The sequence below is a fragment of the Thalassophryne amazonica genome, chromosome 5, assembly GCF_902500255.1.
Source record: "Thalassophryne amazonica chromosome 5, fThaAma1.1, whole genome shotgun sequence".
Classification (NCBI taxonomy): Eukaryota; Metazoa; Chordata; class Actinopteri; order Batrachoidiformes; family Batrachoididae; genus Thalassophryne; species Thalassophryne amazonica.
This window is the reverse complement of record NC_047107.1, coordinates 89,417,535-89,430,925: the sequence shown is the minus strand read 5'-3', so window position 1 is coordinate 89,430,925 and position 13,391 is coordinate 89,417,535. Positions and strand designations below refer to the sequence as shown.

General features: G+C 40.5%; 1 protein-coding gene and 2 long non-coding RNA genes across 24 annotated transcripts in view; 2 read left to right on the top strand and 1 right to left on the bottom strand.

Moving 5' to 3' along the window:
• camk2b1 (calcium/calmodulin-dependent protein kinase (CaM kinase) II beta 1) overlaps positions 1-6,137 on the top strand; it is a 210,596-nt gene extending 204,459 nt beyond the window's left edge. For all 22 annotated transcript variants that reach the window (XM_034170826.1, XM_034170847.1, XM_034170842.1 and 19 more), the window contains 2 exons: positions 2,956-3,189; positions 4,798-6,137. In XM_034170826.1, the coding sequence (XP_034026717.1) occupies positions 2,956-3,188 (233 nt within the window). In that variant the 3' untranslated portion in view covers position 3,189; positions 4,798-6,137. The remainder of the gene's footprint in view (positions 1-2,955; positions 3,190-4,797) is intronic.
• Positions 5,395-8,087, bottom strand: LOC117510926. The gene is made up of 3 exons (XR_004560844.1): positions 7,950-8,087; positions 7,334-7,335; positions 5,395-7,084 (listed from the first exon to the last, which is right to left on the bottom strand). It is a non-coding gene; the product is annotated as an uncharacterized LOC117510926 (long non-coding RNA).
• A 479-nt stretch (positions 8,088-8,566) lies between these two features.
• LOC117510925 lies at positions 8,567-9,597 on the top strand. The gene is made up of 2 exons (XR_004560843.1): positions 8,567-9,005; positions 9,036-9,597. It is a non-coding gene; the product is annotated as an uncharacterized LOC117510925 (long non-coding RNA).
• Positions 9,598-13,391: the final 3,794 nt, after the last annotated feature.

The window sequence follows — 13,391 nt, the reverse complement described above, 5'->3', positions numbered from 1 at the left end:
CTGATGGTGCGCCGCGCTCCGAGCCACAATCGACAGGCTGAACGACCATTTAATTTCTAAACGGATGGCTGTATGGATCCGTGACCATCATGTGCAATTTCTCTGGTTATCACAAGAGCTGGACATCAACCATTTTCCGGCAGATTTCACTTTTAACAAGAGATTTTGGCATGGAAAGCCGCGTGGAGGCTTCGCGCCTCACGACGGATTCGCTGATGGAGCGAGACAAAACCACCTCAGTTTTGGTCTCACAGGACGACTTTGAGATGTCGGTGGTTTTTCAGTCGTGTGATTATCCGAGAAATTGTGGATGAGCCTGGACATGCCAGAACATGTCCTGTGAGGCTTCATCACGGTGTTGCTTTGCACCATGCAGCACCGCCGCGACACGCGGAATTCCTCCGCACGTCTGTCTCAATGTGCCGAAAAAGTGCTGATGTCCACGTCTTTTCACAATTCCTGTGCTAGTTAGATGACATCCCGGATAAAACACAGCGTCCAGTTTGGAAATGAACGGCACATTCCACCGTTACAGGAGTTTTTGTCATGGTAAGAGGAGCAGAGGCTTCGTGCGTCACGGCGGTGTGCACGAAGGTTCAAGCTTGGCTGATGCAGTCACATGTCATTCAAATCCATATGGTTTTTGAAAAAAATAAAAAGGTCGGATACTTTTCTAACAGACCTCGTAAATAATGTTAAATGTTTGCGCGTGTGTTTTTGTTTTGTTTTTATCATAAAGTACAAGGTGCATTCAAAAAGTACGAGGTCTATTAGAAAAGAAACCGACCTTTTTATTTTTTCAAAAAGTATATGGATTTGAATCACGTGTGATTGCGTCAGACAAGCTTGAACCCTCGTGCGCATGCGTGAGTTTTTTCACGCCTGTCGGTTGCGTCATTCGCCAGTGTGATTCACGCGTCGCCACCCAGCCGCTCATGGCGCGGCGCCACAGAAAAACACCTCCATTGGAAGCATTACAGGACAAGTTTGAACATGCCCAGCTGTTAAACAATTTCTCAGATACTCACTCAACTGAAAGCCCATGAGCGGCTGAGTGCTGATGCGCGAATCCGTCCGCACGTCTTTCATTACAAAATCTCCTTTAACAGTGGAATGTCCAGATAAACTGCTGATCCCGACCTCTTCTGAAACTTCTCTGTTATCTCACGACATCCTGGGTCAACAGAGGCTTAAATTTGGAAGTTTTCAGCTCGTAACAGTCTGACAACGGTGGCTCGGGGCGCAGCGCACCGTCCGGCTCCGTGGACAGTCCTTAAAGTGACAGTAACACTCCATAAACTCTCATCAGCTGTTAAAATTTTCACCGAAAACCGTCTGAATTTCTCGAATGGTGTCCACTTGGATGTGCCTTACAGTTTCAGAAAAAATTTTGATCAAGCAAAGCGCCAGTCTCTCAGGAAGAAGTCAGACAAAGGAATTCCGATGAGGGGGGTGGACCAGTGCTCACTCAAAGCCTGCTCACAGGCGAATGACGCAACCGACAGGCATGAAAAAACTCACACATGCGCACGAGGGTTCAAGCTTGTCTGACGTAATCGCACATGATTCAAATCCATATAGTTTTTTTTTTTTAAATAAAAAGGTCGGTTTCTTTTCTAATAGACCTCGTATCCAACCTTTGGTCACAAAAAATGCACTCGCTGACCTGGTGGGCTGACGTCCTGGTCCTCTTTGAAGTAGAGAGACTGCACACACTTCTCCCAGTGGTTCTGCCATTGCTGAAAGCATTTCTGGAAGTCCTCTTTTGGAATGTTTTCCAGCTGGGCCATTGCATTCCACCTGATATCTTCTTGCGGCTCAAATAGAGTCCCTTTTAGTGTTGTTTTGTCCTTGGGGAACAGCTAAAAATCAGAGGGAGCCATGTCAGGAGAGTAGGAAGCTTGACGAATCACAGGAGTGTTGTTTGGCCAGGAAAGCCTGAATCAGCTGAGCAGAATGGGCGGGTGCATTGTCATGGTGGATCTTCCAGACGCAGTTGCTCCTGCTCTGCCATTAGCAGCTTTGGTACAAATTTCACGGAGACTCTCCGCCTGCCCAAATCATCTGTCAAAATGGAATGTACCGAACCTGTGCTTATCCACACCTCGTCTGCAAGTTCTTGGATGGTGACACAACGGTCATCCATGACCAAAGTCTGTATTCTGTCAATCGCTTGGTCATTTTGGCTTGTAAATGGCCTACTGGAACATGCGTCGCTCTCTACGGATGCACACCATTTTTGAAGTGGTTATACCACTGTTTTATTTGCGTTATGATCATGGCATCATCACCAAAAGCTTGCTGAATCTTGCAAATGCTTCTGCTTGGGTATCACCAAGCTTTTGTCAAAATTTGATGCAATACGTTTGCTCAAGTCGTCCAATCATTTTATAGCAAATGAGAATCCGACAGGCGCTCAGTACGTGTTCACTCTCAGGCTGGCTGCTAGTGACGGAAAAAATTCACACATGTGCAATAAGGTTCCTTACACCTCCCCACCCAAATGTCAATTTGCATGCTTAATTTGTTTGTGTGATAAAATAAGGTTGGATACCTTTTGAATGCACCTTGTATATCAAAGTAATTTTTATGAGCTCAGTGAACTACTAGACATTTTCTTTTCATTAGCCAAGTTAAATATGCCACACATTACATAATGGCAAACAAACTGCCTAAGATTTTTCTTAATTTTGTACTGACTCTGACCTTTTTCTCACATTATAATGAAGTACATAGTTTGCTTGTACATAGTTTGCTTGTACTCTGTGTTTGGAAAAATTTAGTTATACTTATTGTGCCATCGGTGGAATGTGCTACTAGTTAGAATAGAATAGAATGCTTTTTATTGTCATTATACACAAGGTACAACAAAATTAAAAGACAACTCCCGTTGTATCATGGTTGATTTTATTTTGATAACTAAATCTTCTCATTGCATCTCCTCCATCTTTTCAGTTTTGGCTAAGAACAGCAAGCCTATTCACACCACCATCCTGAACCCACACGTTCACCTGATCGGCGAGGATGCGGCCTGCATCGCTTACATCCGCCTGACTCAGTTTGTTGACAGCCAAGGTCGGCCGCGGTCTAGCCAGTCGGAGGAAACTCGGGTCTGGCACCGCAGAGACAGCAAGTGGCAGAACATTCACTTCCACTGCTCGGGTGCACCAGCAGCACCGCTTCAATGAGGTATGGAGTTACTATGAGATGCAGCAACAGAAACTGTGACGTTTACAGCCACCTTAGCTTCTCTTGTACTTATTGAAGGAACCACACACTTACTCGTTGACTGTTGATAATGGTAATAAACAGTGGTGGGCACAGTTCCACTAATCCGCTAACTGCTAATTAGCAAAGCTAACTATTTGTCAGCTGATTAGCTTTTCAGCTAACTTTGAAAACCATCAGTGGACCAATTAACTTCCGCTAAATTTAGTTCCAATAACTTTTAAACCGCTAACATATTTTTGCAGGCATAATTAATAAAGCTTAATAGTTAAACACATTTGTAAAGCCTGAAATCATACATTTTAGTGCATGTCTGTTACATGTTTTGTAGCAGACAGACAGCTGTGAGAGGTAGAGCTCAATCTTCTGTCAGCAGAGGAGAGCCAACAACCAGAAGGAGAGGAAGAGGTGGAGGAAAAAAAGATCATTAATTTTCACACCATACAGACTTGCACATGTATCACAGGAGTCATGTACAGCAAGACAGTTTTGACTTACTGTTAAAAATTTAAACAAACTAATTCCGGGCAAGTTATTGAAATTAACGTCACCTCTGTCGTTTTACAATGTGAAAATATCAGCTATATGTTCAAGTTTTGAAATAATGCACTAATTCTGAAGGTTTTAGCATTTTACAGACACACATGCTGAAAAGCATTATGGTAAAATTAGTTTCCTTGTCATCAGTGGTTGGTCAGTATATGTAACAAAAAAACAACACACAAGTTACTGTATCATGTGTGTTGGTTTTGACAAATAAATCTGTATTTGTAAATGTCATGTAAAGGCAATTTGAAAACTGAATATTTTGTTTGAGTGATTCAGCACTTTTAGCGAATATGTGGCAATGAGCACTGGTATCCAGTAGATGACAGTGTTCATGGCAGTGTGAATACCAGTGGCAGTGGGAATTTAATAAAAGGGGGAAAAATCATCTGAGAAAAGTTTTCATTCATTAAAATTTCGCTGACTACAAATAATGACAGTCATCATCAACATGAGCAGTTCTTAACCATATGCCATAAATAAATGCAATCAAGAGGAATATCCCATATTTTGGCAATATAAACTTGATGTGCAATAATGTCCTGGCACACAAACATCCCAATGTATGCAATTTGATCAGAGTGTACTGTACTCAGTCTGTTTAATAGCCTCGTTTTTAAATTTGTTGTTATTGATCTTAATATGTCTGAGGTTTTCTGTTATTTTGAGGACACCAAAGTTAGTTGTACAACTGTGCAGTGACAGTTAAGGCATTGAGTTGTCTGCACAGAGCATATTTACTCATGCTTTATTTACAAAAATTAGTTTGACTGCTTTGAGATCAGTTTTTCTTCAGTGTGACCACAAACACTATTTTCAGTTTAGGCTGTTAAATTGCTACTTAGTTTCACTTAATTTACAAATTCATCAAACAAAATGATCTTTGGTGTGCTAGTGAAGGTACAAAACTGTCACAGTAACAATTCATATGGTCATTTTAAAACCGCATGGCACTTAGGTCCCGTCATTACATGCAGTTGCAGTATTTAATGTACCTTGTTGGGTTTGTCTGTCCCCCTGCAGGGTCGAATGCCATAACTTTGTCTACCAGAAGAGGTCTGCTGGAGAGAAATGGAGGACAGCCACAAGAAACAAGTCCAGCGTGGGTTTGGGAACAGGGCTCCTCGCCCTTCAACGGCAGTCTCTCTAGGTCGTTGCCTTCTGGCCTCCATCCCCCAGCAAGCATTTTTTTCTACTGCTGTCCCCTTGTATATCACCGGTCTTACGTCATCACCCACTGAGAAGTGAACGTCCAGCAGCTTGACATCCTTCAGCCCCACGTCCTCCTCTTTCTCTCCGGCAAACTGGGAGGTTGGCAGGTGTGGCAGGTTTTTATTTTTTATTTTTGTTTTAAGCACTCTGCGTGATTCCTTCTTCCTCCAATCTTCTGCCCATCCCCCAAAATGTTGTGACACCGACCCTCTTGTTGTCCTGTGAATCTGCACTCACGTCATATAAACACTGCACTGGAAATGGAGTATGTAAAGTTTTAAGTAAAATCTATGACTCCTGTTATGAGTATTCATTAAACATTTGTATATGTAATTTGTATAATTCAAACTTCTTGATGCCAGTGGTTTATGGAGTTGGAATAATTTCTTTGTTTTGATTTTCTTAACCTTTTTTAGGAAGCATGTTTTCTCCCATATTTAATAGTGACTGTTTTATTGTGGCTATTAAGTGAAAAATGTAATTGACGGTTTTTGTATTGTGCAACTTGTATGTTATCTATAATGCTGCACCCCCAAACTTGTCAAATCTTTCTGGGACTCTAACACCCCCCCCCCACACACACACACACACACACACACACCCCCATAAGGAGTGTGGCCGATGCATGTAGTATGAATGTTGAATGTAGCAATTGAGCGCCCCTGCTGCTGCTGTGGTTCAACAAAGAGTAGGTCATATACTACAATAATTTTATTTATTTATTTATTTTTTCAGCAAAGTTTTATCAACACGATACACTTGCAGATCCACAAACACAGCGTAGTCACTGTTGTACTATGGCACAGAACGTGTTAATAGTGACTGAGAGGTTAGGGTTTATATGTGACAGCTAACAGCAGTGTAATACTGTCTGTTGTCTGTAGTGTACAAGATGTAAAAATAACAATAAAAATATATTTATATAGCACTTTGAGAGAATTTCAAAGTGCTCTCCACTGTATAAAATATCAAACACAATTTTAAAAAAAAATCTAAACATAAGAGCAAATCAAATTCAAACACCAAATAAAAATCTATTGTATAAACCAATATATCCATACACTAGTTGTAAACAGAAAATATGTTTTAAGATTAACCTTAAAAGATTTAACAATAGTGGACTTTATATTATCTGCTCAAAAGCTGTTCCACAAAGTACGTGCAAGAAGTGCATTGGCCCCTAAGCCTGCTGACTTCTTTTTAACCCAAGGCATATAAAACAAGCTGGCTTCCTGAGACCACAGGGCACTGGAAGGCACATAAGGCTCGACACTTTTTTTTAAGCCTTATACAAAAAAAATATAAATATAATATAAAAAAAAAAAAAATCTGGTCTTGTACTCAAAAGACGCCAAAACTGGTGTGATGTGATCAAAAATTTCCTGGTTCTGGTCAAACGTCAAGCAGCAAAAAAATTCTCCCTGATTAATCAGTTACTCTCTTCATCTCTAGTCTTGTTAAACCTACTACGAAAATAGTAAAACATTTTCCCAAGCATAAAGGAGCACAGTTGGGAATCTCTGAGTATCTTTTAAAAAAAACAACCAAAAAAAACATTTTTTTCAGCATGTTTTACACCTTTTCTAAAACTCCAAAGATAAATACAGAGTTTTCTCATTACACAACATTGAAAGTGTAATTATTGCACCAAAATATTTTTTGCTTAAGGACTTCTTCGATCAACTTGTTTGTAAGTGAACCAAAGTAGAATTCATATCAGAACCTTCTGAGACTGGGTCTCGGGTTCGCAGGCTCCAGGTGTGCCGTGATGACTAACACCTGCTACAGTGAGAAATCTGATATTATTGCATTTTAATAGCATTTTATCATATAACAGAATATTATGTGGTTTTCTTAACTCTGAATGTCTGATCTGCTTTTTCACTTTTTTTTTTTTTTTAAGTTCACAGCAATTCAGCATCAAGCGTTCTCCCTCTAGTACTAAAACGTTTTGTAGGACAAGCAGTTGGTGGCCCCTGCTGTTGCTATGCAATGGGAAAAGTAGTGTTTTCTTTAAAAAACAAAATACATAGCAGTCTCTTTTCATATAAAGACAAAAAGAAGGCTAGGATGCCTGTGGATGTTGTGTTTTTCACTCCTGCAGAGGTGCAAAAACCTGGTGCTGTTGTGTCACAGTGTGAACGTACAGGTAACCTGTAATGTGCTTTAAAGTAGTCATACTATACACTTTTTGGAGTACCCTAATATCAGCCACTAGGTGTTTTCAAAAACTGCTAGGATCTTGTTTACAGACAATAACACACTGAAGTGATGCATTCTGAAATAATTGGATCACTATGAACTAGCCTGTGCCCATTGCTTTAACTATAGAGATGCTGCCGCGTACCACTGCCCCGCCTCTATCAGAGAGGGTGCTCTTCCTCTCTCTTTCACATACACACACAGACTGTGGGCATGTCGCAAAGAGCTCAGACTGCCACAGTAACCAAGCGGGAGCTCAGATATGGACTTCTGTGACATATGTCACAGACATCTAAAACAAACAGTTTCACGTATGAATTTTACTTCTAATATTTTACCACCCACAGATTCAGAACTGTTGGACTTTGTTTCACTAAAGCTCAAATATAAAAGGTAAATAAAAATTTATTTTGGACTATGTGACCCCTTTAAAGTCATAATCAATGATTGCTGAACTAAGTGCAAAGATGTTCTATAAATAATTAACGTGATCTGGTTGATTATTTCGGGGCCTTTCTTTACCACAGGCGTGCATGTGTTCTTCATAGCACTAGGGACATGTTTGATGGCTGTTCTGCGTGACAGGGATGTTGGAAATATGGAAAGCTTTATTTTTGTGGACGTATGAGTTTACCTTCAGTGCAGGACTTATTCAGTTTTTTTTTTTTATTTCCACTTATTATGTTTTTCATGTTATCATTGAGCTCTTTAATTTGTGTTTCTGTGTGAACAGCTTTTCCTGATATAATGTGCAGGTGGACTTTGCAGCACTGTTAATGGAGTGTTTTGGGGGATTGTTTAACGTCTGATCAGCACCGCTGTCCTTTAGCTCATCTACTACTGGCTGCCTTAACATTAGTCTCCACCGTATTGGTCAGATAAGATGTTTTTGGAAGCTACTCCAGGCAGTCAGCTTTGGTGGCCAGCCCTCAGGTTTGTATTTAATTTATTTTAATTTAATTTATTTTATTTGATGTTTTCTTTTTTCTTCTTCTTGTACAGCTCATGCACTTGTACTACTTTCTGTGGTTATTTAAAGGGACACTGCTGCAACAAAATTGCTGCAGTTTGATTTGCATCCTGTGTGTTTTAACTGCCTTACTCTTAATTCTCCTGCCATTTCAATAAGTTGTTTACATTATTTTGTTTTACATTTTATTCACAATGGGTGTGTCCTTTTATAACACACTTAGGATTTTAACACATGGCTATAATGAAGTCTTTTTTTTTTTTTTTTGGTCACTATTTCAGGTGATGGTTTTCAATCAAATTATTTTCAAGGTGAACCACCAAGTTGCTGGACTGATACTGAACTCATGTCTGATCAGATGACCATGTTCGTGTCTAACTGACCCTGTCCGAGGCCTGATGCCTGACCAAAAAAACGTGGCTCCCGACCTTAAAAAAAAAAAACCTGAATATGCAGCAGCATGTACAGTTCAAAGATTGTGTTCTGTTCCTTCTGTGCTTAGTAGCCTTGAAAATAAATCTAAGATTCTTCTGTCTAAAGTTGGCAGTATTACAGTACTCTCGCTAACAAGCAGCTTAGGTGACGTTTTCTTTGCATGACAGTTGAGTTTGTTTTGCTTTTTATTTGCTTTTTAATTTTGTACTGAGTGTCAATATTCATAACTGTATGTTTTCTCATCTTTTTAAGTGCATATAGTTATTTTTGTCTGAAGATGACTGATATGCAGGGTGATTATTTTAATGAGTTTGGTCATGAGGATGGTTGTGTTGGTGATGAGGTGTTGCATGCTTTTCTACAGGATTCTGTGTTAGTGCAGAATGCCATTTTGTACATAGATCAAGAGAACGTGATACAAATACACTGATGGCTCCTTCAGAGCTGGAATAGTTCAATCAACAGATTGCACTGATGTGCAGCAGTTTGTCAAGAGGTCCCAGACGATCACCTCAGCTCGTGGCAAATCATCCCCCAAAGTATACGCGGTGTAAGGACAATGCTCCAGTAGGGGGTGTAATTATACAGATGAAAGCACAAAATAAGATGTGGCAGATTAGTGCTTATAATGTAACTAGCTGTGCAGTAAAGATTTTGTATCAAATCTAAAACAATCTGGTCAGAGACAGTAGCAGTGTTTCACTGAGATAATCCAGTGTGTTCACTCTGACCCACTCTGCCATCGTCTTTATCCAGTAACAACACCGAGCTGGCTCATCTTTGTAGAGTATCCTTCACTCGGACTCGTTCATTTATTTATCGGCAGTTTGACACTTTCGAATTCCCGCTTTTTGTCAAATTTCATTTTGTTCTGTACAGTGATATTGATCCTCTAGTTCTCTTGATTCTTCAGATTATTGCTGTTCTGTTTTGTGCTACGTGTGTTTCTCTAACTTGAAGAAAATGTGTTAAGATATTATCAATAAATGACCATTTAATTAGAATCTTGAATATTTTGTGTACAGAGACTGACTGCATTGTGCAATGATTTACACAGATGATTATCTGTGGATATCGTAGGATTCTTGCATAAATTGTAGATGTTTATGAATACATTATAAATTAATTAGTAGACCAATCCAATACAGACTTTCACTTCTGTTGGGTTTACTGCTTTTATTGTGATCCCTCACATGATTCTACACCCCTAATTAAGACTTCATTTGACCTACACTTCTCCCCTAAAAAGGACAAAAAAAAATTAGGTGGATTTGCAATATTTATATATCATTTATACATCTAATTGTAAATATTAATTCATTAATTTCATCTATATAGCGCCAAATCACAACAAAGTTGCCTCAAGATGCTTCACACAAGTAAGGTCTAACCTTACCAACCCCTGTAAACGTATTAAGCTGTGAAACAGTACAGTGCCATTTTTCCCCCTTTAATTACCAAATTCTCAAAACATTCTCTGTTGTGGACCCATCGGGACTGCAGGCAGGCCAGTCCAGTGTCCGTGCCAAGCTTTTGTAATGTGTGCAGAATGTGGAACATTGCACTAGTCCAATCTAGAAGCAACAAATGCATGAACCAGGGTTTCAGCATCAGCCATAGACAGGATGGGACGAATCTTCGCTATATTTCGCAGGTGGAAGAAAGCAGTCCTCGTAATATCTCTAATTTGGAGGTCAAAGGACAATGTAGAATCAAAAATTACCCCAAGGTTCCTCACTTTGTCAGTGTGATGTATGACACACGAGCCTAGGATAAGCATTAGCTGGTCAAATTGATGCTGACGAGTTTAAATGAAGGAAATTGCTAGACATCCAGCTTTTCACTGATGCAAGCCAATCTTCTAAGGATTTTATGTGCATGAGATTACCAGCAGTTATCAGCATGTATAACTGAGTATCATCAGTACAAACAGCTGCTCAGCATTTAAAATGTGAAGAAATAAAGAAGTGCTGCACTGAGATCACGTGGATCTGATATAATCACTGGGGTATGGAATATTTTCCTTCTTTTCAGGTATTTTTTTATTTTTATTTTTTGTCAAAAAGCAGACATCTTCCGAATCACAGGAACTGCTGCATTCTCTGATCTGCCTCCTTGTTAAAGGTAGGTAAAATAAAAATCAAACCAAAAAAGGCCTACTGATTGTCAGTTAATAAGCCTTTTTCATTTGAATGACAGTTTTGAGCAAAAATCAATTATGTATTTTTGGGGGGTGTACGTTACACTACCTTATCAACCCAGTAGAGGGCGGTGGTGTTTTACACTGAGCTGCTACTCATGAGGAAAAGCTAACCAAAAATTTATTTTACCACTTTGTATTTAAAACGCAGACAGACGTGATAGTACGACTACTTCAACCGGAGTTGAAGTAATGTATGTATTGTGCAACACAAGTTTCTGTGTAGGCTCTCAGTTGTCAGGTGGTTTCCATAGTAGAGAAGCTTGAATCTGGAATCTTCTTCAAGCAACCCAGTCCATTCGAAGATTCAAGCTTCTCTACTATGTGCAACACAAGCAAACTACTCAGCAATACCGTAATTAATCTAATTATGATTCATCTCCACATGGTGTTCAGTTCTATACTTAAGTTCTATCAGACTTTGAGGAATTAGCTAACTTATACTTGTTTTTTAATTTTACAAACTACATTTGCCTAGATGCCTACATGGCAGCCATATTGAGCACTTGTATAAGCCTGATCCTTGAACTGGGATGTTAGTTGTCTCCGGTGCCAGGGTTTTTGTGGGTTATTCTACATTCAAATGTGAACCATCAAATGTTGATGAGATCTCAAAGGCTATGAAACACCTAAGGTTGGGGAAAACTCCAGGAATCTGCAGCATCTTAGCTGAGCTCCTCCAGGTGGACATACTATTCTGGTATTACAAATAGTCTTTGTTTCAAACTGGGAGACAGCTATTAACAGTATAGACTGGAAGAAAGGGCTTATTGTCCCAGTCTGGGAAGGAAAAGGTGATCACATAGATTGCAACTACTATGGGGGTATTGCACTGCTCTGTGCTGGTTAAGGTGCTTGCAAGGATTATTCTTCAGAGGATTCAGTTCCAGCTACCTGCTGCTCAGTGACCAGAACTGTCTGTCTTCATGCTAAAAAAGTCAACCATTGATCACATTCTAGCCCTGTGAGTACTCGTAGAACGCAATCATGAGCATACGAGAGAACGCCGTTTTGTTTACATCCGACTTTCCCGCATGCACACAGACCAGTAGGTAGAAAATGCCAGACTCAAGCAGGTGTGATGAGAAAACACATGACAATGTCAACCCTTGATCCAGAAGATCAAACGCGATATTCTGAAAAATTAAAGCTTGGAGATGACAACAGCGCAACATTGCCAGACCCATATAGCTTGAATGGCTGGCTGGATGACCCTGACAAATGGCCCAAGACTAATTACGATTGCATTTACAATTATCTCATCAACACACCTGGTCCTTATGATGGTGTGGCCATAAAGGCTTTCAAGTCTTTGGAGGCATACAATTATTTCATCAGTTGTCATGTAAGGGAATGCTGTTGCACTGCGGCTTGTGACGTCATCGCAATGCCTTGTATTGGTAGTGCTTCTTTGTAGTCTGTGTTGCTTTTGGAAAGCTTTGGAATCAGTTGGCTGGACTGCTCTCTGGGACATCTTGAGAATATGCATGATCCCCAAGACATTACTGGACATCATAGCCAACTTATACACAGTTATTGCAGGTGTTGTATGGCATAGGAGCAGAGATTTGAGTTTTTTCCAGTGAAATCTGGTGTTCATCACGGGGATGTGCTCCTACACTGTTCAATGTTTACATGGACCGGATGTTGGGTCGGGCTGTTAAAACCAGTGACTTATGTCCTTTTGTTGGTGAGGAAAGATTCACTGACCTTGACTTTGTGGACGATGCTGTGACCTTTGCAGAATGACCATATGAGGTCTGTCCATAAAGTATCGTACCTTTTTATTTTTTTTTTTAAACTATATGGATTTGATTCATGTGTTTTCACGTCAGACAAGCTTGAACCCTCATGCGCATGCGTGAGTTTTTCCACGCCTGTCGGTGACGTCATTCGCCTGTGAGCACGCCTTGTGGAAGGAGTGGTCCCGCCCCATTGTCGGATTTTCATTGTCTGGAAATGGCGGAATGATTTGGGGTTTTTTTCCATCAGAATTTTTTCAGAAGCTGTTAGAGACTGGCACCTGGAAACCATTCGAAAAATGTATCTGGCTTTCGGTGAAAATTTTACTGGCTTCACAGAGAATAAGGACTATTACAGCTTTAAGGACGGCCCATAATGGCGCTCGGCGCGCCGTGCTCCGAGCCACGACGACAGGCACGAACCACCGGATTATTTCTAAACGGATGGCTGTGTGGAGCTGGGACCGTCGTGTGCACTTTCTCTGGTTATCACAAGAGCTGGACATCAACCATTTTCTGGCAGATTTCACTTTTAACAAGAGATTTTGTCGTGGAAAGCCGTGCGGAGGCTTTGTGCTTCACAACCGATTCGCTGTTTGAGCGAGACAAAGAACGCCTCCGTTTCGGCGTGTTAGAGGACAAGTTGCGACATTCCTATCTCGGCTTTCAATGCTTACCAGTCGAGTGAGTTATAAGAGAAACTGTGGAGAGCTGGGCATGTCCGAACTTGTCCTCTGGCACGCCGAAACGGAGGCGTTCTTTGTCTCGCTCGAACAGCGAATCGGTCGTGACGCACAAAGCCTCCGCGCGGCTTTCCACGACAAAATCTCTTGTTAAAAGTGAAATCTGCCGGAAA